The sequence below is a fragment of the Sinocyclocheilus grahami genome, unplaced genomic scaffold, assembly GCF_001515645.1.
Source record: "Sinocyclocheilus grahami isolate Dianchi unplaced genomic scaffold, SAMN03320097.WGS_v1.1 scaffold1234.1, whole genome shotgun sequence".
Classification (NCBI taxonomy): Eukaryota; Metazoa; Chordata; class Actinopteri; order Cypriniformes; family Cyprinidae; genus Sinocyclocheilus; species Sinocyclocheilus grahami.
In genome coordinates this window covers 157,389-184,158 of record NW_015506413.1, presented here as the reverse complement: position 1 = coordinate 184,158, position 26,770 = coordinate 157,389, and the positions used below count along the sequence as shown (strand labels likewise).

The window sequence follows — 26,770 nt, the reverse complement described above, 5'->3', positions numbered from 1 at the left end:
TGTCTCTGACATAGTGATAACACTCGTTGCCTTCTCTAGTGCAGCTCAACCAGGTCTCATCCCATTCGTCGATATTTGTGATCTCAAATCCCGGAAAATATGCGTTGTAGTCCAAACGAGTCGTTCGTTGTAGTTTTTGAAAAGTGATTTCTGTTAAATAAAATATCTCCTTTTAAAGTGGACTTTGAGCTTTGTAACTTTGCAGATTTTTTTTATGCTCAAACAGCAACATTGCAGACTAACTAAAGTAGTGAAAAAGCATAATAGGACCCCTTTAAAAATTGATTTGCATTTCAGTGAGTGAAATAAGTATTTGATCTCCTACCAACTAGCAAGAATTCTGGCTTCCACAGATTGGTAATGTGCCCATGTGGAACACAGATTAGTCCTGCCACTTTAAGAAGTTCTCATGGGGTAAGGATGATCATGAGAAAGGTGAGGGATCAGCCCCGAACTACACGGGAGGAGTTTGTTAATGATCTTAAGGCAGTTGGGACCACAGTCACCAAGCAAAACATTGGTTTCACACTACATCTCAATGGACTGAAATCCAGCAGTGCCCGCGAGGTCCCCCTGCTCAAGAAGGCACATGTACAGGCCAGTTTAAAGTTTAACAAAGAACATCTAAATGATTCAGAGAAGGCTTGGGAGAAAGTGCTGTGGTCAGATGAGACTAAAATTGAGCTCTTTGGCATAAACTCGACTCACCGTGTTTGGAGGGAGAGAAATTACCCCAAAAACACCATCCCTACAATCAAGCACAGAGGTGGAAACATTATGCTTTGGGGCTGTTTTTCTGCTAAGGGTTCAGGACAACTTCACCACATTGAGGGGCAAATGGATGGGGCCATGTACTGTAAAATCTTGGATGAGAACCTCAGCCAGAACACTGAAGAAGGGTCATGGATGGGTCTTCCAGCATACCGCCAAGGCAACAAAGGAGTGGCTCAGGAAGAAGCACATTAAGGCCATGGAGTGGCCTAGCCAGTCTCCAGACCTCAATCCTATAGAAAATCTGTGGATGGAGCTGAAACTTCGAGTTGCCAAACGACAGCCAAGAAACCTTAAGGATCTAGAGAGGATCTGTAAAGAGGAGTGGATCAAAATCCCTCCTGAGATGTGTGCAAACCTGGTGACCAACTACAAAACACGTCTTACCTCTGTGCTTGCCAACAAGGTTTTCGGCACCAAGTACCAAGTCATGTTTTGCTTGGGGATCCAATACTTATTTCACTCACTGAAATGCAAATCAGTTTCTAACCTTTATATAATGTTTTTTTCTGGATTTTTTGGTTGGTATTCTGTCTCTATACGTTAAAATAAACCTACCGTCTTTGTAAGTGGGCAAATGTACAAAATCAGCAGGGGATCAAATAAATATTTCCCCCACTGTAGCAACATGTTAGCAACATTCTAATCATGTTAAAATCATGTTACCAACATGTTAATCATGCTAGAAACAAGCTATTCTTTTTAGGAAACATGCTAAACAAGTTAGTAACATCTAACTAATCTATCAAACTTCAAGCTTATACAACTGCTTCAAACTTCCAGTCAAGGCTTTTTCAAGCCAACTTCAAAGTTCGTTCACGAGCTTTAATCATCTAGTTGTTATTTTTCCTGCCCTGTAGTTGGCTTAAAATATCATACCTTTTGAACATTGTTCACATGTCTTTTTGGTGTTTTTAATATGCTGAAAGACATACCATGTGCAAACGCAACACCATTACTGAGCATTTTCTCCTTAAAACTGCAGTGTACCAAATACAGTCTCAAAAACGTGGTTTTAAACGGTGTTAGTTTCCTACCTTCATAAACATGTAACCAATCCGATCAACTTAATGGGATGGGGCTTTTCATATCATTATCTCCATTGTCTTTCTATGCTATTCAAAGCATCTCCACCTAAGGATGTTGATCATATTTAGATAGTCTGAAGAGCAACGAACTACATGAAATTCGATTTTTGCAAATCAGTTTCGAGCTACATTCATATGTGCTTTGAAATCCTATTCAAACTGAATTTTTGGAAATGTGTTTGTCTGACCGCTCAGTTTGGAATTTGCGTTGCTTTTTCACATTCTCACACCACGTAAGAAGTAAACACATCAGAAGTTGTTTTAGAAAACTTGCCGAACATGCTGAATGCAGAAACAAGGTTGTATTGTTGCGAATAGCAAGTCAGGCAGAAAATAACAATATACTGCTAGTCTACCCACCTCAAATACCGGTGGAGACAATAAAGCCACGCACGCAGCTTCCTACCTTTCGGTCACTGCCTCATAAGATGTAACATTGTTATCCCTTATTATAATCCATCACGACGGCAACATATCGTCATGTTGTAAGACAAAATCTGTATTGCAAACTGTATTGCTCTTATTGTTTTTAGCTTAGACATACCAACACAACATCATTGCTATAGAAAGCAATGCAGATATTGAGTAAAATGAAAGAGCGCCATGGACACACAAATCAGAGTTGAGCAGTTGCGATACACAGTGTGGACAGTCCATCATTAGATCGGATTCCAATCGGATATGAACAAAAATCAGATTTGGACTGACAGTCTGAACAAGGCTTAAGTGAAAGTGGAGCTAGTCCGAGCTGGTGTGACTGAGTAGAGGCGAGGATTATTTAGCATATTCATGAGTCTGCATTATTAAATGAGGTAAGGGTGTAGAGTTATATTTAAGCCATTAAATTATTATCATGGAGAAAAACATTAAAATATGCCATTTTGATTATCAAAGAAGAATTTTAAGGGATAAAATTAGTGACTGCAGGGGGATTAAAATACCTTCCAACTTCAAATACTATATCAGGGCTAACAAAATCGCTAGCCCGACGTCCCGGGGCTATTGTGTTTTACAGTCGGGCTACCAAAATGTTTCACCACCCTGCCCGACGGGCTATCTTTAACAGTTATATAAAATTCCTACCTTGATTTGCATTGTTCACTAGCTTGTAGGGGTAAAACGGATTATAGTTGATCGTTTGCACGTTTCTAAGTCTTGCCGATTTAAACATTCAAGTGTTTTAAACCATTCAAGCGCATTTCGAAGCTGCGCGCACTCATTCAGAGCACGCTCAGAGAGCCGCATTTCAGACAATGCGCGTACACAGAATCGATTCCTCTTTCCGCATATCCTTGCGAAATTTCAGATGAAATTTCATCCATTCAGATGAATGAACACACACAAAATTATCTCAAAATAACGGTCTCGGCAAGTATTCTCATAAACACAGTCGGTTATGCCTTAAGTGAATGTAAACAGTGGAGAAAGAAATCTCAAGTGCATCATTATATTGGATCCGTGCAGCAGCCTATAAATACGGGCTGTTCCATAAGCGCCACCTGCTGTTAGAGTGTGACATTTGTGGCTCATTCACAAAGCTAATATCAGACCATTCTGTTTTTGCTTCAAATTTCGAAATTATACAATCTAATTGCAATCTAAATAACATGTATTTAGCATTTTTGTCTTGATCGTGATTAAAATGCAGTGGTTGCCTCCGATTTAAAATGGAAAAAGCACAGCCAAAGCCTTAGTTTGTTTATATGAAGAGATTTATTTTTTTGTATTTAATTATTTGATTTGTGATTTGTTTTAAAATTAAGTTAGTTTTATTATTTGACATTTCAATTTCACAAAGAAATCTTAAATCTCATTTTGTTAAAAAGAAAAATTGTGAGAAAATTGTATTGTGAAATCAGTATCGTGAATCGCATTGCATCGTAATTTGAGTGAATCGTTACATCCCTATATGCTACTAGTTTTTGCTGTGGTATCAAAGAAGTATTCTGTTATTTAAATAATAAAGAACAATGTTTTTCTTGCTCATCTGCAAAATGACCCGATCTGTTATTCAAAATCTGATATGATAATGCAATATGATCCGAGCAGTGGGTTTTGAGATCCGTTGCACCCCTACTCTCTTGACTTATTATTTGAAGAAAAAAAGCGAACAATGAAGTTTTTAATCATACTGATTTGTCAGCAGTGAATTTCAGCTGATGTCTTTTTTTTATATTCGGGCTACCAAAATCTGAAGAATGTCTGCCCGAAGGGCTACCAGCGATTTAGAAATTTTGCGAGCCCTGTATATAGACAAAAATACATCATAAAAGCCATATTATTGCTGCTCTAGCTTGAGACGAAGTCTTTTCAGTAAGACCTTCAGGCCCAAAGCTATAATCTTATATTCAAAATAAATAAAAATAAAACAAGCTGCAGGCAGCAATTACAGGGACAAGAAAAAGGCAAGCATGACAGAGAGCATCAAACCAACTACAAAAAATAAGTAATTTTAGACATTTGTACATGATTTTCGGCAAAAAGGTTGAAAACCATAAACAATAAATTGTTCTTGGGCTGGGCGGTATGACGATATATATCGTTACCGCGGAATAAAGTGTCTATCGTGTTATATCGTGTATTTCGCAGCATGCAAATATATCTGCATAACATAGTACTACTTAAAAGTTATATACACCTTGGAGTGACATGGGGTGCTTCTCAATATCCCTCCTCGTTTCCTTACTCCTCCGTCCTCCATCCTATGACCCGGAAACTGACCGAGCTCAGCCATCTTGTAGGACATCTCAATTCTATAATTGCACCACAAGGAGGCGAGGATCGAGGAGGCTTCCTGAGGAGTCATGAGCGAGGATACACAGGTGTATCCTTTGCGGAAGTGTTTTATTGACTAAACGTGACACACATTAAATCTGTTGTATTAATTTTAAATTAAATACTGTCATAATTTTAATTAGGGGCCAAGCACCGAAGGCTCCTATAATAATAATTCCTTACATTTATATAGTGCTTTTCTGGGCACTCAAAGCGCTTTACATAGAATGGGGGAATCCACCTCATCCAACACCAGTGTGCGGCATCCACCTGGATGATGCAACGGCAGCCATGTTGCGCCAGAACGCCCTCCACACACCAGCTTATTGGTGGAGAGGAGACAGAGCGATGAAGCCAATCAGCAGATATGGGGATGGACAGGAGGCCATGATGGTCAGTGGGCAAATTTGGCCAGGATGCCGGGGTTACACCCCTACTCTTTTTCGAAGGACATCCTGGGATTTTTTAATGACCACAGAGAGTCAGGACCTCGGTTTAACGTCTCATCTGAAAGACGGTGCTTTTTGTCAGTATAGTGTCCCGATCACTGGGGCGTTAGGACTCACAGACCACAGGGTGAGCACCCCCTGCTGGCCTCGCTAACACCTCTTCCAGCAGCAACCTAGTTTTCCCAGGAGGTCTCCCATCCAGGTACTGACCAGGCTCAACCTTGCTTAGCTTCAGTGGGTGGCCAGTCTTGGGCTGCAGGGTGATATGGCTGCTGACAAGTATCCGTTGGCGTTCTTTTTTTTCTTCTTCCGCTCAAGTCTATGGCAGCCCATAGAACCGCTTGCGGGAAAGTTGTGAAATTTGGCACACTGATAGAGGACAGTCCCAACATTAACCATAGCAAGTTTGGAGCCACCACTTGTCCAAAGTTTCACTCATGTAAGGCAAAGAAGGAAAATTATTTTTTCCTCTGATTCCTTGGCTCATGTCAAGTCGAATGGAAACCAAATGCAAAAATCGTAAGGTTTCGTTTTTTTTGCTATTTTTAATTGTTCGTAAAACCTACTTTTTCGAACTCGTCCAAGACGGTTTGAAATTGTAATTGCCATTATTAATTACGATATCACAATTTACATTGAATGATGTTTATACCATTGTTTGATGCAACTGCATGCCGTATTATTTTAAATTAAAATAAACAAGCTGAAAACACTCTAACTGAAAAACGTTGTGCTTTTCTATAAAATTAAGCCTCAAATGTCAACTATACATCGGATTGGTTTCTTCTTTAAATTATAAAAAAGTAAAAATATGAATGGTATTAAAATGTTACACTAAAACTAAAATTAAAATAATGGGAAAAACCCTTAATATAAAATGTAGAAAGAAAAAAACGCATCTTAGGCACACAGAATAACATAAGTGGACTTTGAACGATTAATTGCCGCTTTGAACGATTACGAAATTGTGGCATCCATAATTGTAATTGCGATTAGAAATTCGATTAATTGTGCAGCCCTAGGTCAGGTCATTTTCGGACCATGCTGGCACAAAGTTATGGAATTCAAGTTGGTTCGTTCAACCGTTCTTGAATAACACGCAAACTAATTCGACGAAAAGCACTCAAAAATGCATGTGAGGCTATATCTCCGCAGCGGTTTGGCATATTGAGACCAAACTCGGTGTGTGTTATATAACAAGCATGACCTGAGACTACATGCAGTGTTTTGGCACTGTGCCACCTAGTGGTCAGGAGATATGAAAAATGCATATTTTTGCTTATAACTTCTAAATGGTTTGGCCAAAAATCGGGTCTCTGTAGATTGGGTGCATCATGCCGAGTCGATTGATACCCAATTTTCCCATGTCAGCCATTTTGGGTGTTGGCCATTTTGAATTTTGTAGTAAAATGCTACATTTTATGAACACAATGACATATCATTACGAAACTTGGTATGAGTCATCAGCACGATGCCCTGAAGGGGTCTGAGAAGTTTCGAGCCAGCCACCTAGAGGTAAAATCAAATATTCATGATTATAACTTTGGGTGTGGTCAACTTATTTTCACAGTAGTCACCTTTTTAGACTCCTGAATCCTTGCAGAGTCCAGCGATACCAAACATGCCAGGTTTTCCCTTATGGTTTGTGCAACGTTACATTTTAGCACTTAAAAAACATTTGCCAATATCTTAGAAACCGTTACTCTGATCAACACGAAACCACCGTAGGAAATTCAAAAACTTAGCGTGCCGGTTATACGCTAATGCCCAATTGCCAAAATTTTGATAGTAAGTGGCAAATAAATGCAAACAAATTTGGCAATCAGTAATTTTTTCTGTTCTCATATAAAAAAATGTATATAACTCTAAAACAATTTTTTCAATATTTTCACCAAATTTGACAAACTTTGTGGTCAAAAGTTATAATGAAATTTCAAATAAATGCTAATAGCTTTCTGTGAATTTTGCCGATTGTAATGAGACTGGTATTAATAGATTCCTTGGGTCATGCTGAGAACAGTGATACCAATGTTGCCATAGTCAGCCAAACCGCCATTTTGATTTTCTTTAAAAACCTATTATTTCAAACTATTATTTCACCAAAATCGAATCATATCATCTTCAGACCATGCTGAAAAAAAGTAATGGATTTTGTGTTGATAGACAAAACCGTTTTTGCATACAACGAATTTGAGGCATGATGCCAAAATGTCACTTGAGGCTGTATCTCTGCAATGCTTTGGCATACTGACACCAAACTTTGTGTGTACCATTGCCAACTCAGAAAGAACACACCACATCGATTTGATAACAGCGCCACCTATTGGTAAAACGTGATAAGCCAATAAATCATATTACTAAAGGTTGTATTTATGATTGTTTTTAGCCGTTTTGACTCAACTCATCCTAAAATGCTTCAATTACTAATTTCTGCAGTTGGTCTGATGCTTGTTCATTAGTGCTTGGCCCCGTAATTGCTACTTGCAGCTATATTTTATATTTTACGTTTGCGGTTTAAATAAACCATACATGTCATATTTCAAACAGGGCATCTTGCTTTATTAATATTTATTATGAATGTCTTAAATAACAAACTTTAACAACATAAGGGCAGATTCCTTTAGCGCAGCTGATGATGCTTTGAAGTGATGCTAAAGGGAGCAAGGATATATCATTTCACTTTTCCATGCATCCTTCCCTCGGATCCTGAAGGGGTGGAGCTAAGACACAAGGAAAGGAAGCGAGGTAAAGGAAACGAGGATGGCCAAATAAGAATTGAGAAGCACCCAAGGAAACATGCATGAATGAGAAAATAAAGAGTGGGACACACTTGATAGTTATTAAGTGCAATAAACAGTGAAAAAGAAAATGCGGTGCTCGCGTTGACTGACACACACACACTGAGAAAACGCCTCTCTCAGACAGCATGCGATCACCAATTTTGGACTTGCATGAAGTTTAAAGTTAAGCGAAATAAGCACTGAAAAAGAACTCAAACCGCTGCTCGCGCTGGCTGACAGCTGAAGCGCGCGCACTGAAAGCCCCTCTCTCAGACAGCATGTGATCTGAATAAATTAAAAGTTTATTTTATATTTATTTGTGCTATTGTGTTTTGTAATTAGCTTTTTTTTCTTATTTTTAATAACAACAAAAAAGCTATATCGAGAAATATATCGTTATCGTGAAATAAAATTTCTCATACTGTGAAATAAGATTTTGGTCATATCGCCCACCCCTAAATTGTTCTATTATTTAACAGCTTATCACGTTTGACCAATAGGTGGCGCAGTCACCAAATTGATGTTTTGTGGTCAGGGCAAGGTGTCAAATATGCCAAAGACCAATGGTCTAGGAAGAGTACTAAGGGGACATAACTGGTATCAAAGTATATTTCATGTGTCTGGCTTCCGGTGTCATATGCTTCCAGTTATTTTTAGCTGTACAAAACAGCTTAATATGCTGCCAGAAATGGCAAACTGGTATTTTTACTGTGTTATTTTAATGTATTGACTTGATTATAAACACTGGTTTGTAGCATGAACAGTTTTACCGTTTACTACACTTTTGATATTCTTCTCGTTATTTCCCTATAGCGGCTAATAAATCGGATGACTTGCTCAGAAAAAAAAGCTTACTGCCGCATTGAATAATAAGGTGGATAGCCTCTAGTCCACTTTGGTGTGCAATTTGTTGAAGTCATTCTCAAGTTATTTGAGAACGGTTTGACTAATCAACCTCAATGTGTTTTTTCAATGTGCAACCTTTTGTATGAGTCCACACTTGTGTTTATTTAGAAAGGGGTATTTGTTAGTGTTTAGTATTTAGAGGAGTTGTATTTATTTACACAAAGGAGTGTAAAAAGTACTCAGAAATTATACTTAAGTGAACGTGCAGATACTCAGTAAAAATTTTATTCAATTAAAAGTACAAGTATCTGGCCCAAAACATGCTTGATTAAAAGTAAAAAAGTACAAATTTAAATTGTACTTAAGTATTGAAAAAGTAGAAGTAAATACTTTTTAGAAGCAATAAATAAACAAACCAATAAACACAATGGGCAAAGGTAAAAAAACATCCATCTAGTGCAACAACAAAGATTAAACTGCAGCATAGTGGAACACAAAATACACAGCCCTTAAAGGGATACACAACACTTTTCACCCTTGCCATCCCATATGTATATGACTGACTGACTTCAGATGAATACAAAAATGTTTGGAAAAAATAATCCATCTCTCTCCCTGCCCATAATGCAAGTGTATGGGATGTCCAAAGATAAAACTTCAAAAACTACACAAAGTGAACATAAGAGTAATCCATACAACCTCAGTTGATGAATCAATGTCTTTCAAGTGGTAGGCATGTGTAATAAAAAAATACAAACATTTTAAACTTTACCATCGTTCATTTTGCGTGGTTTTGAATTGTTCCTGTATACTTGCATTATATGGACTAAAAGTCTTTGAAAGCAAGTCACATACATCTCACACCAAAACACTATTTGGATTTCTATTGTATTTCTCATCTTAATGACTTTATTTGCACCAAATCTTGTGCATTCACATAACATACTACATAAACAACTATATCAAACACAGACAAAAAACGTGGGGGTAGGCTAAAGAGTAAGAAGCTTTACACTGCTTTTTCTTCTGAAATGTAATTGAGTAAAAGTACAAGTAGCCAGTTTTAAATTGTACTTGAGTAAAGTACAAATTCCCAAAATAATACTTTAAGTAGTCAAGTAAAATTACTCAAGTACTAACACCCCAATTACACAAGTAATTATATGCATTTACCGATTTTTTTTATTGATTTAGGGTTAGGGTTAGGAGCAGAACAAGTTAAGACGGCAAGTAGACTAGTTAAGTAGTACTCTGTTAATCACAATATTTCAAATCATATTTATAATTTTGCAATCAAGATCATGTCTGAGAGGGTGCATGTATATTCATAAGAGAAAATATTTTTCTCTACAAAAGGGGGGCCCGGCCGAAATAGTTTGGGAACCACTGGTCTAAGGTGAGATACTGGCAATATATATTTAGTCAGTTTGTCCTCTAGGCATTTACTATAGCTCTGTAAACATTAAACTGAATGAATTATTGGACTTGCGAATGCAGCGAATATCAAACCTAAAACTTACTTTTCTGCACTTGGTTTTCTATGGGAGAAAAATTCTTGGGTGAAAATTTGTGGTTTGTGTTAATATTCTAAGTTCATCTGCTTGCCTGTACTTTGCATCATCAGTACGGTGTATACTTAGATCTGATGTCTTGTTTATATCACTCTATTAGTTCATTGAGGCGTGTTAAGCGTCGTTGGGAAATCCTGGGGTGTGACGTATGAGGGAAACCCCAGTATTAAAACTCAGCATCACACAAGCCATGATATAAAGTTAAGGAAACTAAGCAAACGAAAACAATATTAGTCTTAGATGTAATGTTAGTATATCAGCGTCGGGTAAAAAAACAAAAACATTATAAGCTCCTTTGCTAGAGAAAGCTGCTGACATGTGGCTTCACAGGGAAACGAGTAACCGCGAAGATGCTGAATTAAACGTAAACACAGCTTTTGAGTCTTAAGCTTATCCACATATCACATACATACATACTGGCCCTGATAATCATAACTTCTACCGCTTGCTCTATTTCTGCAAATCAGTTTCTGTGAATGAATGCCTTGCTCTACCTGTTGCCTGTTGCTTTGGTCTCCATCAAAACCCGCTTGCGCCACCTGCTGGTGAGCGACTAACAGCAGATGAAGATCGCGCAAAGGTACTCTACTGCTATTCCTACAGTTCCCAGATGTGCAATGCTGAATTTTCTGCCGAATTTGAACCACTGAATTTGTGGAAGCGAATTTGTAAAGTGAAATAAAATGGACTGAAAATTGCTATATTATATTATACATCGTATTTTTAAACCGATTGAATGTTTCGGAAGGGAACTCTGGAAAGTGAATATGAATTACTGAATTTTTAATTATGAAAGTGTGTGTGAAATGTTTTAATATGAAATATTCACAGCTTAAATAAACTGTTAAATTTTAGACCCTAAAAATGCAAGCCCTGAAAATACAAGGCAATAAAATGCAAGCACTGTTAATGCAATGCGTTATTTTTTTAGTTGCAATCAGTGCAATTCAACATGCTTTTTTGTTTCAAAGACATTTGCTATAATTTTTCTTCCATATCTCCTTATTATATTTTAGTCATCCATCAATTAAAGGGTTAGTCACGTCATCCGCCGGAACTGCTTCAGAGTATGACAGTCAGCGGAAGTGAGAGAAAAGTGTTTATTACGTTTGAAATATGGATATTTTTCTTTAAAAAAAATACATGGATTCGCTACAGGGGGCCTTTATTCATCCCCCGGAGCCGTCTGCGGCACGTTTTATTATGAATGTGCAAGATTTATTTGATGACTTGTGGACTGTTCAACTGCAACACCTGCAGACTGCAATGATAGAGCTTGGAATAGCCAGGACAATTTTTTATATAACTGACTGGATTCATCTGAAAGAAGAAAGTCATATACACCTAGGATGCCTCTGGGGTGAGTAAAACACATGCTAATTTTCATTTTTGGGTGAACTATCCCTTTAAGGTGATGGAAAAGATGTGCTGCGCTGGTGGAAACAACAAGACCATGCTACCGTGATTGTCAAGACTTGCTCACACAATGTTTAGTGTCCTCACCAGCAGTAGCGAGCGAGCCAGCGAGCGAGTGCAGCTGGAAGAGTTACAGGAAAGGAAAAAAGGACTGGCTTAAAACTAGGGCTGCCCCCAACTAAAGATTTTACTAGTTGACTAGTAGTAGTAATTACTTAGATACTACACTATTATGAGCCTTTAATATATAGGCTAGCTAGCCTATTCTATATTCAAGTTCACACAAAGCTTGCCGCGAAGCACCGGCAAAAATAATGACAATGTATTGGGAAGAAATAGTAAGGAGATATTTTTATTATTTATTAATAAACTAGTGTTTTCTATTGCAAAGATGGTGAGTCAGCGTCGGCTTCATCTTTGCAGCTGACACCGACTCCCCATCTCTGTCATTAGAGCACCTTTAATAAATGTTTAATATAGATTACATGATACAGTTTTTGTTTTCGATTTGAATTGCTTAATTTTAAAGTAGAAATTTCAAACTTTCTATAGATATATTTCTTAGGTGTAATGATAGCGGTGAGGCAAAGTAGCCTATACATGCTGAGTTTCGGTTCATTTGTTGTGACGCGCTCCAGTTTATGGCGAACGAGATGGCAAAAAGCACATCCTGTTTGTTTTCTTTATTTTACAAAAGCAAAGTTTTGTTATTGTGAGTGTACACAAATAAAAGTAGACCCTTTACAGTTTTCGAATGATATACTACTCTGATCTGTATGAGTAAAAATGACAGTGTATTTTAAATTGTTTCCACTGTTATAAGGGAAAAAAAATGCAAGTGATCGCGCCAACACCTCTATGTCCCGAATTAAGCTCGCTTTCCACACAAACACTTGGATATGCACCTAATAGCGCATATTTATCTAGGTTAATATTTAAACTAACACTGGACTACGCCACTGATTTTTTTTAAATATTTTTATTGCGAAGTGAGATGAATGAAGAGCGCATTTCTTGTGTATGTAAAAATACTGCAAGAATAGGATTCTGTATTCCTCATTTACATCAAATCGCACAGGAAATACAAAACAATGCGAACCTGTAATCTCGTGACTAGGTTCTGGAAAAATACCTGTATGTTATATTTCAACTGGTACAATTATCATGATTTCGCTAATTTCAGTTTTAGGGGATATTATAAGGAGAATACAAAAGTTACAGAAGGTTTTTAAATATTTCTGCTTCTAACTGTTTTTAATTATGTAATTATTTATAGTCCTAATTTAAATCGTATATTAGGTTATGTGATGGTATCAAATTTTCACATCACGATAATTGCTGAAGCTTTTATCTAGAATCGAGAACTGTATTGCTCATGAAGTCATAAACGTGAAGCCACTGCACCACCATATTGGCATTCCCTAGTATTTCCATACATTGTTTAATAGGAAATTGTACAATTTTAATAAGAAAACGTCACCTAATGAGTCAGCATTTTAAGTCTTAACTCTCCCTGCATATTTGTACAACACAAACATCCTAAGCATGTGAAAGTTTGTGTGTTTAACGTCGGGAATTTCCCTGCTTATTAAAAAGTTATGTTCATATACATTACAGTAGCGAACGTCAGGTGAACAGCGGATGGACGAGATTCTCGGCATATGTATTACAAATGACGAAGTGCCCATTCTGAAATCTGAATAACGATTTATGCTTTGTATGCACACATACCTTAATTCGTCTTGTACAGTTATTCACGGTTTATGTATATGTTGTTATATATATATATATATATATATATATATATATATATTTATATATACACAGTAGCTTAACTGCAAATTTATCAACGATTTCATTAACAGCATGCACTGTGAATCAGTTAATGATTTATATATGCTGGTTAAATTAATAATTAATATAACATATACTAGAATTTGCAATGTCTTAAATAGATGTTGCTCAATCAAAAAATAAAATACACGCATCATAACATCATTGAGAGAAATAAGGCTGACTGCATACAGTACGGACTTAGACACAACACTTTATTTTCAAGATGATGCATGGTAACCTTTGATTTTAATACAGTATAGTGCAACATAACAGAGGCTTGTATTGTAAGACGTATTATATATTTAAAACAATTTCTTTCTTTTCTTTTTTTCTTTTTTGGCATTTTTGCCTTTATTAGGATAGAACAGTATTTCAGACAGGAAGTGAGGTGGGAGAGAAAGGGGGGATGGGATCAGAAAAGGTCTGCAAGCCGGGACTCGAACTCGGGATGCCTGAAGCACAAAGCCGCTATACGACAAATCAATTTCTGATGCTAATACCAGATGTATGTTCATGTTTAATATTTCTAGCATAATTACGTACATAAAGAAATATATTGTGTGTTGGATTAGTTCCCTCAGCAGTGTGCGGCAGACACATCCACCTTATCGATTTCAATATATCTCCTATTCTGCCCGAAAAGATTTAAACATTACAGATAACATCTGAAGTACCAATTAATTTACATACATATATCCTATGCGACTGAATGCTTCCAATCGGGTGATTTTAGGTTAAAGTTTTGGCTGTTAATGGACTAACAGCCAAAACTTTAACCTTTCTTTCTTGTAGCAAATCCCTCTTAGTCACACACCTGACTGATAGGCTCATTATGCAGCTCATTATGTAGGCCTTTGTCTTCTCAGGTGTGAATCACACTATTATTCATGATCATTCACGCCTTCAATACAAAAAGTGACTTTAAATTAATTTGTTTTCTGTGAACGAGTGAACAGGATAATTTTCACATAATTTTGAAGCAAAAGTCTACAAAGTCTCTAGTCTACAAGATCCAGTTCTCAAAAGTCTTGTGAACAAATGTTCTGTATGTGTTTTATGGCCTTATTCAAGTGATTTACATTTTTTTAGTTTTTCACTTCCCATGCATAAACATTGCTTTGTCAAAAACACAATCATGTATATACATGCTGTTCACATATTATTGTAGCTCAGGTTTTGCTGATTACAGTGTTATCAGACTTTAGCCATTTATATGTTTATAATCAACTGAAAAAAGCATAAATGTCAGGGCATGTCAAAACTTCTCCAGGGCCCCAAAACACCCTCGGACCCCAGAGGGTTAAACACTTGGGATATGCGCCTAATAACGCACATACCGTATTGACCCGAATATAAGACGATGTTTTTTCTTGGAAATACATCTGAAAAAACGCGGTCGTCTTATATTCAGGGTCTAGACTTTGACATGTCAATAATATACCCACAACAATAGGTGGCGCCAAATATGCATAAAACGAGTGTGCCATGAAATACGTAATGTAATGCGTGTAAAGAAAAAGAAAAGCTTACAGCTGCATGAGTCGTGACTGTCATGTTAGCCTGACGGGACCAAACTCCCTTTGTGATTTTAAAACATAAGACAGTACCCAGATTTGAAGACTACAGTAAGATTTTACTTCTACTCTTAATAAGATTTTGGTAGGCTACTATTAGATGGATAGCCGAAATGTCCTAATTAAGATGGGCTACCTGTTTTGTTTTTTTGTTTTTTTAAAGTGTATATTTTTTTAATGTGATTGTTGGTACATTTGACCAGTTTTTACCATACTTTCAAAACAAAAATTAAAATAGGAAGTAATTATAATTGAAGACAAAATGTGTTTTACTGAGAAAAAACAAGATTTGGCTTTTAAAAAGCCTTTTTCCAAAAGCTACATCTGGAAAAAGGGGGGTCGTCTTATAATCAGGGTCGTCTTATATTCGGGCCAATACGATAATAACGCTGATTGAATTTGTTCTAAATAAGTTCATAAGTGCTAGTGTTAAAACCCCCTTACTCTTCTGCAGCTCACGGCTGAACAGGTAATTCAGATAAACAAGTGCAGTTGGAAAGTAACAGCTGCACAGTGTAATCTGAAGAAGTCCTGCAAAAATTGTAAGCATATGCTAATATGCCAGGACATCAATAACAAGACAGTCAAAGATACTTCACCACTTCCAAGTTCCACAACCTTATACCTAGAAAGACCTGGGACATATCCATGTTTTGCTAAAAGTTGTGTTGATACACAAGAACCCCACCTTGGACACTTAGATGTTCCTCGGTCAAGTTTTTATTTGCTGCAGTTCAGAAGCTTAGTCTGAAAGGAGAGGAGGAGGAACTATCCCTCAGAACAATGCATTGAGATGTGTCAAAACTGCAAGGTTCTATTCTATACCAAGTTTCATTTGGTATACCTGCAGTGGCATAAGCCCCACAAGACTTATCACATAAATCAAGCCTTTACAGCTGAGCATCTAAGATTGGCACAACAGTCATACCCTATGGAGGCACCCGTGAACAAGTATACGCACCATTCCACCCTATAAGCACTATTCCACCCTTTTGAGAAAGTTCACCCACTCCTGCTGACTGGTGCTGACCAGTCCAGTTTGTTTGGGACACCCCATGGACCAACCAAGCTCCTGCTGAATCCTCTTCATCCTCAGCAGATCTTTTCTGCATCAGTGTCATCCCAGCAGGCTAAGCCAATGAGAAATTAGCACCGCCAACAGTTGAAAAGTCTCTCAAATAACAGAAACTAGAACAATGAAAGAATGGTTTCTGTATTTTCTTACATGTCACGAGGCTGGTCTGTTTTGTTCTCAGGCTCACTTTAGGTATGCTGCATTCTGATTGCACACTGATGGTGAATGTCCACTACAGCAGCAGAACTCTGCTCACAGCCGCTAAAAAGGCTACAATGCCCCAGCTTTAGGTTGCCTATAACAAGTGTTTAATTTATGTTTTTTCAGCTCACGGTCAGTATAATCATCATACATACAGTTGGAAAAATTGCAAACATTGTTTCTGAAAGCCCAACGTAAAGATACAGAGCCATTTTAATAAACTTAATAAACAAAGCCAGCCAACTCACAATGAAATACACAACCAAACTGCAATACATTAACAACTGTAAAGTGTCCTGTGTGTAAACAATATGATTTAAGCACTTAATCCAGCAGAAATAGCATATTTTAAATACTTGTCACAGATGTCATTATCTGCTTCATGTTTTTTGCTTGATATTTGCATAAAGTGGAGCATCTTTGAACTTTTGGGTGCTCTCAATGCTTTCTCTTAAGAGGACTTATCAGGATGTCCATGAGAGAGTTCGGGGCCAGGTAACAAGGAGTCATTCAGGTTTAGACCAGTCTTTTTTTCCCTTATGGGTGACTATATGATGTGGAATAGGGCTGGGTAAAAAAATAGATATCTCGATATTAATCAATTCTCATTTTTACGAAACAATATAGATTCTTAAATCCCAAAAATCGATTAGTCTAGCCTGTGTTTCAGTTAATGGACGGAACACTGAAGGCGACTTCCCATCCAATATATTGCAATAAGCAATGTGCTTTGGTACTTTTAATATGAAACAAAGTCTCAGATTTCAAATTCTATCCATTGTATTGCAGTATTCAAACAATAAATGCCGTTTTGGAGCTGTTTAATGTGGAGTGACAGATCGCTGTAGCGCCTCGGTTCAACAGCACGTAGCGCACGTGAACTATTATCTCCTCCACATTAATACCAGTTTCAAAACAAAATAAACATGACTAAGCATCCGAAGGCAAGATAAAAGAAAGAGTACAACTTTACAATCCGTATCCTGTCTCATGTAATTGCTCAATCAGTGTTTCAGCTGCGCAAAAACATCAATATAACGTCTTGTAAAGGGAAAGTCGTGGCCTAATGGTTATGGTTAAACTCAGTCAGACAAAGAGAGGGGCATTTTGCTAAATATATGCACCATGTAACATATTCATTCTAAATTTTACTGTTTTTCAATGTTTAATTTATGTTTGAATAAATTCATTAAGTTTTTATGACAGCCACCATTATGTTTATATTAAAAAAACTAAACAAATTGAAGTAGAAATATTATGCAATTTATATTATTATATTATATTACTTTATTCTTTTAAAAACTTCAATAAATGTAATTTTAAAAAATCAGTCAAATTTAACCTTCAATATTATAGTAATGTAGTACCAACTAACTCTCATGTATATTTTGCAGCATTAGTTTTTTTTTCCTTGAGAAAATTTGGCATGTACTGTACCTGATATACAGCATATCCAAAATAATCGATACTGAATCAAATAAAATTGAATCGCAAGCTTGTGAATGAGAATCGAATCGAATTGAATCATGAAATTTGTGTCAAAACCCAGCCCTAATGTGGAATGAACCAAATCTCTTATCTCTGTGGTACTTTGTCTGGATTCAGCTTTCTTACCCTTCCTTAACCATTTTCTTGATTTCAGCAGAGTAAGCTGTTAAGCGATTATGGTCTCTAAAGGTTTGGCATGACTGCTTCTTTGGGAACATTAAGACAAGCCATGTCCAGATAAGATTCAGAGAATATTTGGTGGCTATGAGTGGGGATATTAAAGGAATGTTCCATCAACTCCGACTTTGAGCATGACAAGCCTATTCTTTGATTTATCTGGAGGGATAGGGAAACGAGAAGGGAATACCTATCAGTGGCAGGTGCTCCCTTGTGGCACCACTTGCAGCACCTGCTTTGCTTCCTATATGGAAGCATGTTCCTAACAGTACAGAGCCAGGTGATTATTATTCACCATACTAAAGAGTTTCTATGTTAATAACTGCCTCCAGAGCATGACCACAGCTGAAGAGGCAAGAAGGCTCAATCATCTCAGAGAGCCTCACATATACATATAGTAACAGATGTACCTGAATCCACCTTAGACCTGTTCTGGCACTACCCCACTGATAATCTTAGAATGGATACAAGCACCATCCCTTGGAGTATTGAATGTACAGCAAGGCGTAATTTATACAGGATCCTTGCCAGTCAAGACGGTACATTAGGATTCAGTCATCCAACCCGTCAGGATTCATCCTGCCCCATCAATACTCTTAGCCAACTCAAGCTCTTCATCGCGATCTCACAAAGTTCTGTTATAATCAATGAAGCTCTACACTGCACAATTAATCTCTTAACTGCATCACATCTACACTTTGTTATAATGAGATGATTCACGAGCAAGCAGAACTTGGCACTGAACAAACATATTGAGAGGTAAGTGGATGCAACTAGACGATCCCTAGAGACAGATTCCCAGTGAAAACCTCGTCGTCCATCGGCACAAGACCTCGAGAACCAGACGAGTCCACTGCTCAATATGACTTGTGTTGCAGCCTGGAATTAAACAACACCATGCTGGTTTAGTCTGGCCAGAGGATTACTGGCCTCCCAACTGAGCCTAGTTTCTCCCAATGTTTTTTTTCTAATTTTCTGTCACAGATGGAGTTTTGGTTCCTTGCCACTGTCGCCTTTGGCTTGCTTAGTTGGGGACACAATTTCTGGCAATATTGTTGACTTGAGAGCACAGACACTATTGGAAGAGAACTGAACTGAGCTGGATGATGACATCACTGAATCAACAATGAAATGACTTAAAGTGGTCATATGATGCGATTTCAAGTTTTCCTTTCTCTTTGGAGTGTTACAAGCTGATTGTGCATAGATAAGATCCCTGAAGTTGCAAAGACTAAAGTCTCAAAACCAAAGAGATATTCTTTATCAAAGTTAAGACTCTGCCACACCCCCCTAAAACGGCTCATTCTAACACGCCCCCACATATTTACCTCACTATGTGAAAATATTTGCATAATGCCACCCGGGTCACATCACAGTGGAGTCAGCTGTCTTAACCGTGGCTTGTGTACTGCAAACACATACCAGCTTCATCACTGTGTCTGTCACGCGACTCTGTTCCCCTTTCGGGCTCTGTCTTTACATTTATTTTGAAAGATGAAGCTCGCGATTATGGTAAGGGGCGTTACATTTCCAAAGAGTGCTTGCGGTGTTCGGCCAATCGCAATGCACTGGGTCAGCTGGCCAATCAGAGCAGACTGTGCTTGTCGGAAGGAGAAAACGAAGTGTCTTCTCTCTGTAAGGTTCCAAAAAGGATATAGTTCTACATTGTTACTTGAAAGTATGCAACAAAGATGGGAGAGGAATTATTGCCAGGAGTTTAATTTGAGCAGTGAAAATATGTATATTAATATTTTTACAATATCAAATTGAGCCTTTTCAGACCATTTAATCAAGAGGCCATAAACTAAAATTTGGAAAGAATTCAATATTTTTAATTTTACAAGTACACAGACCCTGGTGAATTTTTTTTTGTTGCAGACCCTGAGGACAACTCAACTTCTTTTTAAACAGTTTTCCTGCCACTATATATCAATACTTTATTTTGCTAACACTAATATGTTATAAGCATGTATGAGGAGCACAAATGCAAAACGTCTTCAAGATAAGCATGTGCCATCTGTTATACCTACCTCTGGACTACTTTTGTAATGAAGTCATCAGTGCAGATCAAAGCATCAGATAAACCCTTGTAGAGCTTACAGGCTACCTGTCTTGAGTCAATCACCTCCATCACCACTGAGAGCAAAAACAGACTGAGTCAGATATCAGACCAGGCAAAACTATGGTATCTTAAGCTCACACTTAAAAGTTAGTTCTCATTGTAGAATAGGGGTTTTCAACCCTGTCCTACAGGCCCCTCAGCACTGCACATTTTGTATGTTTCCCTTATTAGACACCCAATTCAGGTCTTGCAGTCTCTACTAATGAGATGAGTTGAATCAGGTGAGTTCGATGAGGGAGACATACGAAATGTACAGGGCTGGGGGGCCTCCAAGACAAGTTTGCTGTAGAACAACACTTAAATGTAAAGTGTGGCTTCCTTACCACAGACAAGTGATTCATTTACAGGGTGTTGAAAAGACACACTAAAGCTCGAGTCAGTTAGAGGGCACACTTCAAACCGCAGCAGTCCAGGAGTATCTGCTAAAAATATGAAATGATGGTTACAGCTTGATTGTTTTTTTGTATTTCTAGTACGCTTTTTGCAGTCTTATAAAAAGGTACAAAGTATTTTTGTTGCTAATACTAGAAAATAAGTACCACATAATATTAAATAAATAACTGTCACAATAATGAATTGCTTATACAATCAAATGCAGGGCTCGACAATAAGGACTGCCTGATGGCCCGGGGCCAGCGTGAAAGACGCTCGGGACAGTTGATGAGTTTGTCACTGGCCCTATCGGGCCACTGCTGCATAGTCATGAAAGTTTATCATTCGCACAAGTTTTTAAGTCTAGCTAATTTAAAATTCAAGCGTTTTTAAAGCATTCAAGCAAGACATGAAAGACAACTCCATTCAGAACTCATGCGCTGTGTTTTGTGTGTACAGTGCGCATTCTTGAACTTGAATGGACAAATACATACAAAAGTATGTCAAAATACCCGTCTTATCGAGTAACTTTGAAGCTTTAATGATTAATCTATATTTAATATATACAGTGGAGTACAGATGCACCAGTCGACTGCCCATTTTTTGTTTTATTTCAACTGATTTATGTTCTGGGCTTGCACACAAACTGCACTGCAATCATCTTCCAGAATGTAATTTGTGTGGAAATATTATGAAATGTGTAAACGGCCATTAACAGAGCCAGAGATGCTGAAAATGGACGCAAAGAGGAAAATACTGTAGCAGGCAGAACAAGATCACTGTTCAAGATGCGCAAAATATTGGAAGAAAAATTATTTAATTGGGGGTTTATATGAATGCACCTCTGAGGAAATGACTGTTTTTAGAAAAGTTTAGATGGTGTTTTCTTTTTATCTTGTCTCTGTATAATGCATATTAGTGTTCATAAGCACAACACTGCTTTGTTTACAGTAGTAACCAAGGAAACGCTGTATCGCTGCTGTTCCATAAGTGCCACCTACTGTCAGAGAGTGAATTTGCATCTCATTCAGCCCGTCTGTGGTTTTCCCTCAAGCATAATTTAATTTGTATCTTTGTTCTATATATTCAATTCATTGTTTATTTGTTCTTATTTACTGACTGTTTCTTGTCTTTAAAGTGCCCCTATTATTTTGAAAATTTACATTTCATGCAGTGTGCAATGCAGTTGTATGTGAATGTAAACTAGGGCTGCACGATAAATATCGCACGATATTTAATGCGCATCTCGTCAGTAAAGCCAGTTCTGTAATCAGCGGTAAATCTCTACACGTGCGTGCTTTCACGTGGAGCAGCTTTAACTACACAGAGCCGTTGTTCACAGACAACCTGCTCAAAACCACGATCATATTTTGCGCATGTTTTGCGCAGCTTGTCTGTGAACAACGGCACGGTGTAGTTAATGCTGCTCTATGTGAAAGCATGCACGTGTAGAGATTTACCGCTGATTACAGAACTGGCTTTACTGACGAGATGCGCATTAAATATCGTGCAATATTTATCGTGCAGCCCTAATGTAAACAGTCTGCAAAGTTGTTAAGCTGAAAGTGCATCTTAAATAAAGTTATTGTCTCTCAAAAGAAAGAACCGCTGAAACGAGTTGTTTTAAATTCGAATCCCATTCCGCGTATTTCACACGTCACAAATTCTTACATTTGCATAATGCATGTTCTGCATGGATATAATGCAAAAACAAGTCTGCTCTGAGAAAGTGAATTTGGTTTATTTTCACTTCCAAAGGATGAGGCTGTGAAGAATCAGTGGTTAAAATTCATCTTTATTAAGATACCATAGCTGAATAATCACAACATTTTGCTGTGTTCCCGTCATTTCACTGACGACTGCATCTCCAATCTCCGCAAGTTCAACGTGGGATTCGTAAACTGGTTGTCTTTGAAAGATGGGTCAGTGCCCAGTTTGTTTGAAACAGTGTGCTCCTTTAAATCACAACCTGTAAGTATGATTAATAATTGTTGCATTGATGTTTTGTCAAGCGTGCAAAATATGTAGTTTTGTGTGTTGTGTATACAGTCAGTGCACCTATAAGTCTCTGGATAACTCGCGTTATAGTTCTGCTAATCAGCTGTGGGCTCGCTATTGTCTATAAATGTGTCGATTAATATAGAATGTTTGTTGTACTTGGGAGTCATGATAAAAAAATGGAGCAATACATTGGTTTACAAACTGCAGTGCTTTATCAGTACTCTGTGTGTGTGTGTGTGTGTGTTCGGCTAATGCATATACCATTATTGTTTGGGTCTTTACTACCAAGCTGTGGATCCCGTTCACTAACATAAGTGTAAAACAACTTTTTCCCTTCTGCTTCCTTCTTTATAGAACAGAGTCGAGAACTATTATTATTATAATAGGATGTATTATTGATAAGTCGTATTCCAGTACTGGTGATGGGCGTTCCTTTTCTGACATGCGCTGTACGCAGTAGACCAATCATAACAGACTGGGTCATCGGACCAATCAGAGCTGAGCAATATTATGCAAAGGAGGGTTTTGGAAAGATGAATCTTCGAACAAATAGTTTGAGAGTAGTTGAGAAATAACATAAAATTTAATTCATATTATAAGAAAATTAAAGTGTTTTTTGACCTTGCATGCATGCAAACCTGTTGTTGGGAACTCCCAAAACCAAATTATAAACATTTCAAATAGCATAATAGGGGCACTTTAATAATGTTTAAACTTTATATTTGTTATGCTAGTAGTTTTTGCTGTGGTATTTAAATTGGAATCGAGAAATGTAAAATTTAATTGGTATCTAAAATGTTGGTATCATATAAGATTATTTATTAGAATAAAATATTACATGGGTACAAAAACGATGACAACAGCAACTATTTTATTTTTTTTGTGGCAGGGCTAGTGAAAATATTGACCGGGCCAGTAGAAATAATCCTTAGCGTTGAGCTCTGAAATGCAATCATATTTCGCAATGCAATCATATTTTATTCTATAGGTAGTGCATTTTCAGTAAATCTAAATGTTCCATCAAGTACTGGCAAAAGCATTTTTACTAATCTACCAGCTTTTATGGAGACAATTATTATGAAAGACAACACACCCACCTTCCTTAATGTATGTTTTTTTGACGCAGCTACCAATCAGCGTGTTGTAGGCAGCCTGGTGTCTTATAATGTCGAGAAGAGCAGGCACCTGAGCAGGATGTCTGAAGGGAATCTTGGAAACGTAAGCTCCTTGAAGAAACCTCCCATCCTGCACTGGAGCATCACCATTTAGGAAATAACAATGCTGCTGTCCTGGTAAAGACTAATGAGACAGAAAGGCAATGCATTCAGAGAATCAGATGGACATAGTCATAATGATATACTGTTTTTAATAGACTGTGATTTATTAGTTATACAATAGAGGAATCATGTTCTGCTCAGAATATATGGGTAGTTGACAAATGCATATGGACAAGAACTCATTTGCTCACCAAACTTGGCTCACTAAAACTTTTGTTTGACCTGGTCTAAAAATATAATGTCAATATAGACTTTTAAGACAATATATACTTAAAAGCTAAATAAAAACTGACACATCTATCTATTGAGAGAGAGAAAGAGAGATGAATCAACAAACAGTAACTTTCCAAACGAAAAACTTCAATGGTGTCTAATGTCTAATACTCACTGTATAAAAACGCATTGATTGGGCCAAAGCAGGAGAACTGGCCTCTCCCTCCTCGTGCAGTTGGCTCTTAATGATGAGATCATATAGTGGGGACAAGGTGGGCACTGTCTCCAAAACAGGGATGCCTAAAAAGATGGGGGGAAAAAAGGTGAGGTAGAACTAAATTCATGTGGTCCTATATAAACACAAACCAAGCTTACATTATTAACTCGCACTTAAATAAAAATTTTAGATACAGAGGGGAAAATATTTATTTGATCCCCTGCTGATTTTGTACGTTTGCCCACTTACAAAAATGAAGGGTCTGTAATTTTTATGGTAGGTTTATTTTAACGTATAGAGACTATCTATAGAATCTAGAATATCAACCAAAAAAATCCAGAAAAAACACATTATATAAAGGATAGAAATTGATTTGCATTTCAGTGAGTGAAATAATTATTTGATCCCCAAGCAAAACATGACTTGGTACTTGGTGCAGAAACCCTTGTTGGCAAGCACAGAGATAAGACGCTTTTTGTAGTTGGTCACCAGGTTTGCACACATCTCAGGAGGGATTTTGATCCACTCCTCTTAACAGATCCTCTCTAAATCCTTAAGGTTTCTTGGCTGTCGTTTCGCAACTCGAAGTTTCAGCTACCTCCAAAGATTTTCTATAGTATTGAGGTCTGGAGACTGGCTAGGCCACTCCATGACCTTAATGTGCTTCTTCTCGAGCCACTTCTCGCATCCACTGCTGTAAATCCCGGTTTAGTTAGAAAGGCAAGGGTCCACTGAACAACATCCCATAGAGCACATTTAGTCCAACGAAACAACGTTGTAATATGGATGGTTATTCCATTGTTTACATCTCATTTCTCTGGGGAGAGTTATTGTTAGTATGCGTTATGGAATAGCTTACGCTCAAAAAACTGCGTCTTGGTAGTAAAAAACAACATAGGTTTTGTAGCAGACAGTCTCACAAACGGAATGAGACCATCTACTAAAAAGAAAAAAAAAAGTCAGATACGTGGAATCTTGTTTATTTGAATTCTGGCGCTCTCTTGTGACGACTCGTGATGCACGCTGTGACGCACCTGTCATCTGATGGGGACCTAACTTTGCGATCAGCTTTTTGCATTAATTATTTTTTTCCCTATTCAACATTTTTCATATATGTGTGTGTTTGTGTTTTGTGGGGAATGTGGCTGTATCTGTATGATTTCCACCTGTATGACCGGACATCAGCGTGTGATTACTGACTGTATGACCAGCTATCAGTGTGAATGCTGTCTATATGAACGGCCATAAGAGTGTGACTATTGACTATATGGCTGGCCTTCTGTATGATTACCATCTGTATGATCGGCCATCAGCATGTGTTTACTGATTGTATGACCAGCAATCAGTGTGAATGCTGTATGTCTGGCAATCAGAGTATGTACTTGACATACAAAGCTAATTATTAATTTAAATATTAATTCATTTTCTCGCTCTTTTTTTTTTTTTTTTTATTACTCAATTTTTTTTTTTTGTTTTTTTTTAGTGCACAAATAAATCACTTATATGATGTCTAAGATTCAGTCTATTATTTTATAATTGAAAAAGTATGCAGTGGTATGTATAATGACTAAAATAGTTTGTAGAACCCTTACATTTGGTGGCTATTTTCCTCAAACAGGGGGTGGGGGACCAGACATCGTCTCAGAAAAATAGCTGCAGGAATCTAATTTTTCATGGTATCTTCTTCAAATTCGAAATATATTCTCATGAGACATGTGACTTTCAACCCATTACTTTTCTGGATTGCTCAAGGACTGATTTCATGTATTTGTATATGAAATAAATAAAAAAAAACATTCAGTGGTAAAAAATGTTCAAGGCACTTCACTGTCTATAACTTTTTATCTGTTTGAGCATTATCAACTCTGGATGATGGATAGTAAAGCCTAGGTTTCTTCTTTTCAAAGATACCTAAATTGTGTGTGTAACTGACTGCTGTCAGGAACTGTTATCATTTTAAGTTAGGTAGGTAATTTTCAGCTGTGAGTCCCAAAATGGGGGGAGCAGGTTAACAGGTTAAAGGGGTCATATGATGCGATTTCTATTCTTCCTTTTCTTTAGTGTGTTATGTAGCTATTTGTGCATGTATAAGATCTGCAGAGTTACAAAGCTCAAAGTCTCCCACAAAAGGATTTATGCTATCTAAAAGAGAAGGCTGATCCAGACCGGGCTAAAACGCCTCATTCAAACGCGCCCCTAACATGTCTACGTCACAATGTGGAAATATTTGCGTAATGCTGCCCAAATGTTCATGCAACGAAAGAAGGCGTGGTTTCAGGAATCACAGTAGTGTTGATGCAGCCATGTCAGGGAGACTCTGTGCGTTTCTGTGCAAAAGCAAAAGCACTTTATTTGACCTTCCGAAAGTAGATGCAATGAGGAATCATTGGTTAAGATTGATTTACAACAGAACAGCACAACCCAGATGTTCGATTTGTGCAACGCATTTTATGGATGACAGTTTTGTGAACCTAGGAGAGTAGCCTACAAGGCTGGCTGTGCAAAGGCTATTTCTAAAAAA

General features: G+C 37.4%; 1 protein-coding gene and 1 long non-coding RNA gene across 4 annotated transcripts in view; both read right to left on the bottom strand.

Moving 5' to 3' along the window:
- med1 (mediator complex subunit 1) overlaps window positions 1-26,770 on the bottom strand; it is a 91,909-nt gene that overhangs the window by 7,038 nt on the left and 58,101 nt on the right. For 2 of the 3 annotated variants that reach the window (XM_016254270.1, XM_016254272.1), the window contains 4 exons: window positions 24,208-24,332; window positions 23,640-23,841; window positions 20,493-20,591; window positions 20,078-20,183 (listed from right to left, as the gene is read on the bottom strand). In XM_016254270.1, the coding sequence (XP_016109756.1) occupies window positions 20,078-20,183; window positions 20,493-20,591; window positions 23,640-23,841; window positions 24,208-24,332 (532 nt within the window). The remainder of the gene's footprint in view (window positions 1-20,077; window positions 20,184-20,492; window positions 20,592-23,639; window positions 23,842-24,207; window positions 24,333-26,770) is intronic. The other variant, XM_016254271.1, reaches the window with a different exon arrangement.
- LOC107568319 (uncharacterized) lies at window positions 5,538-14,404 on the bottom strand. Its single transcript, XR_001606739.1, has 3 exons — window positions 14,310-14,404; window positions 10,925-10,926; window positions 5,538-5,553 (listed from the first exon to the last, which is right to left on the bottom strand). It is a non-coding gene; the product is annotated as an uncharacterized lncRNA (long non-coding RNA).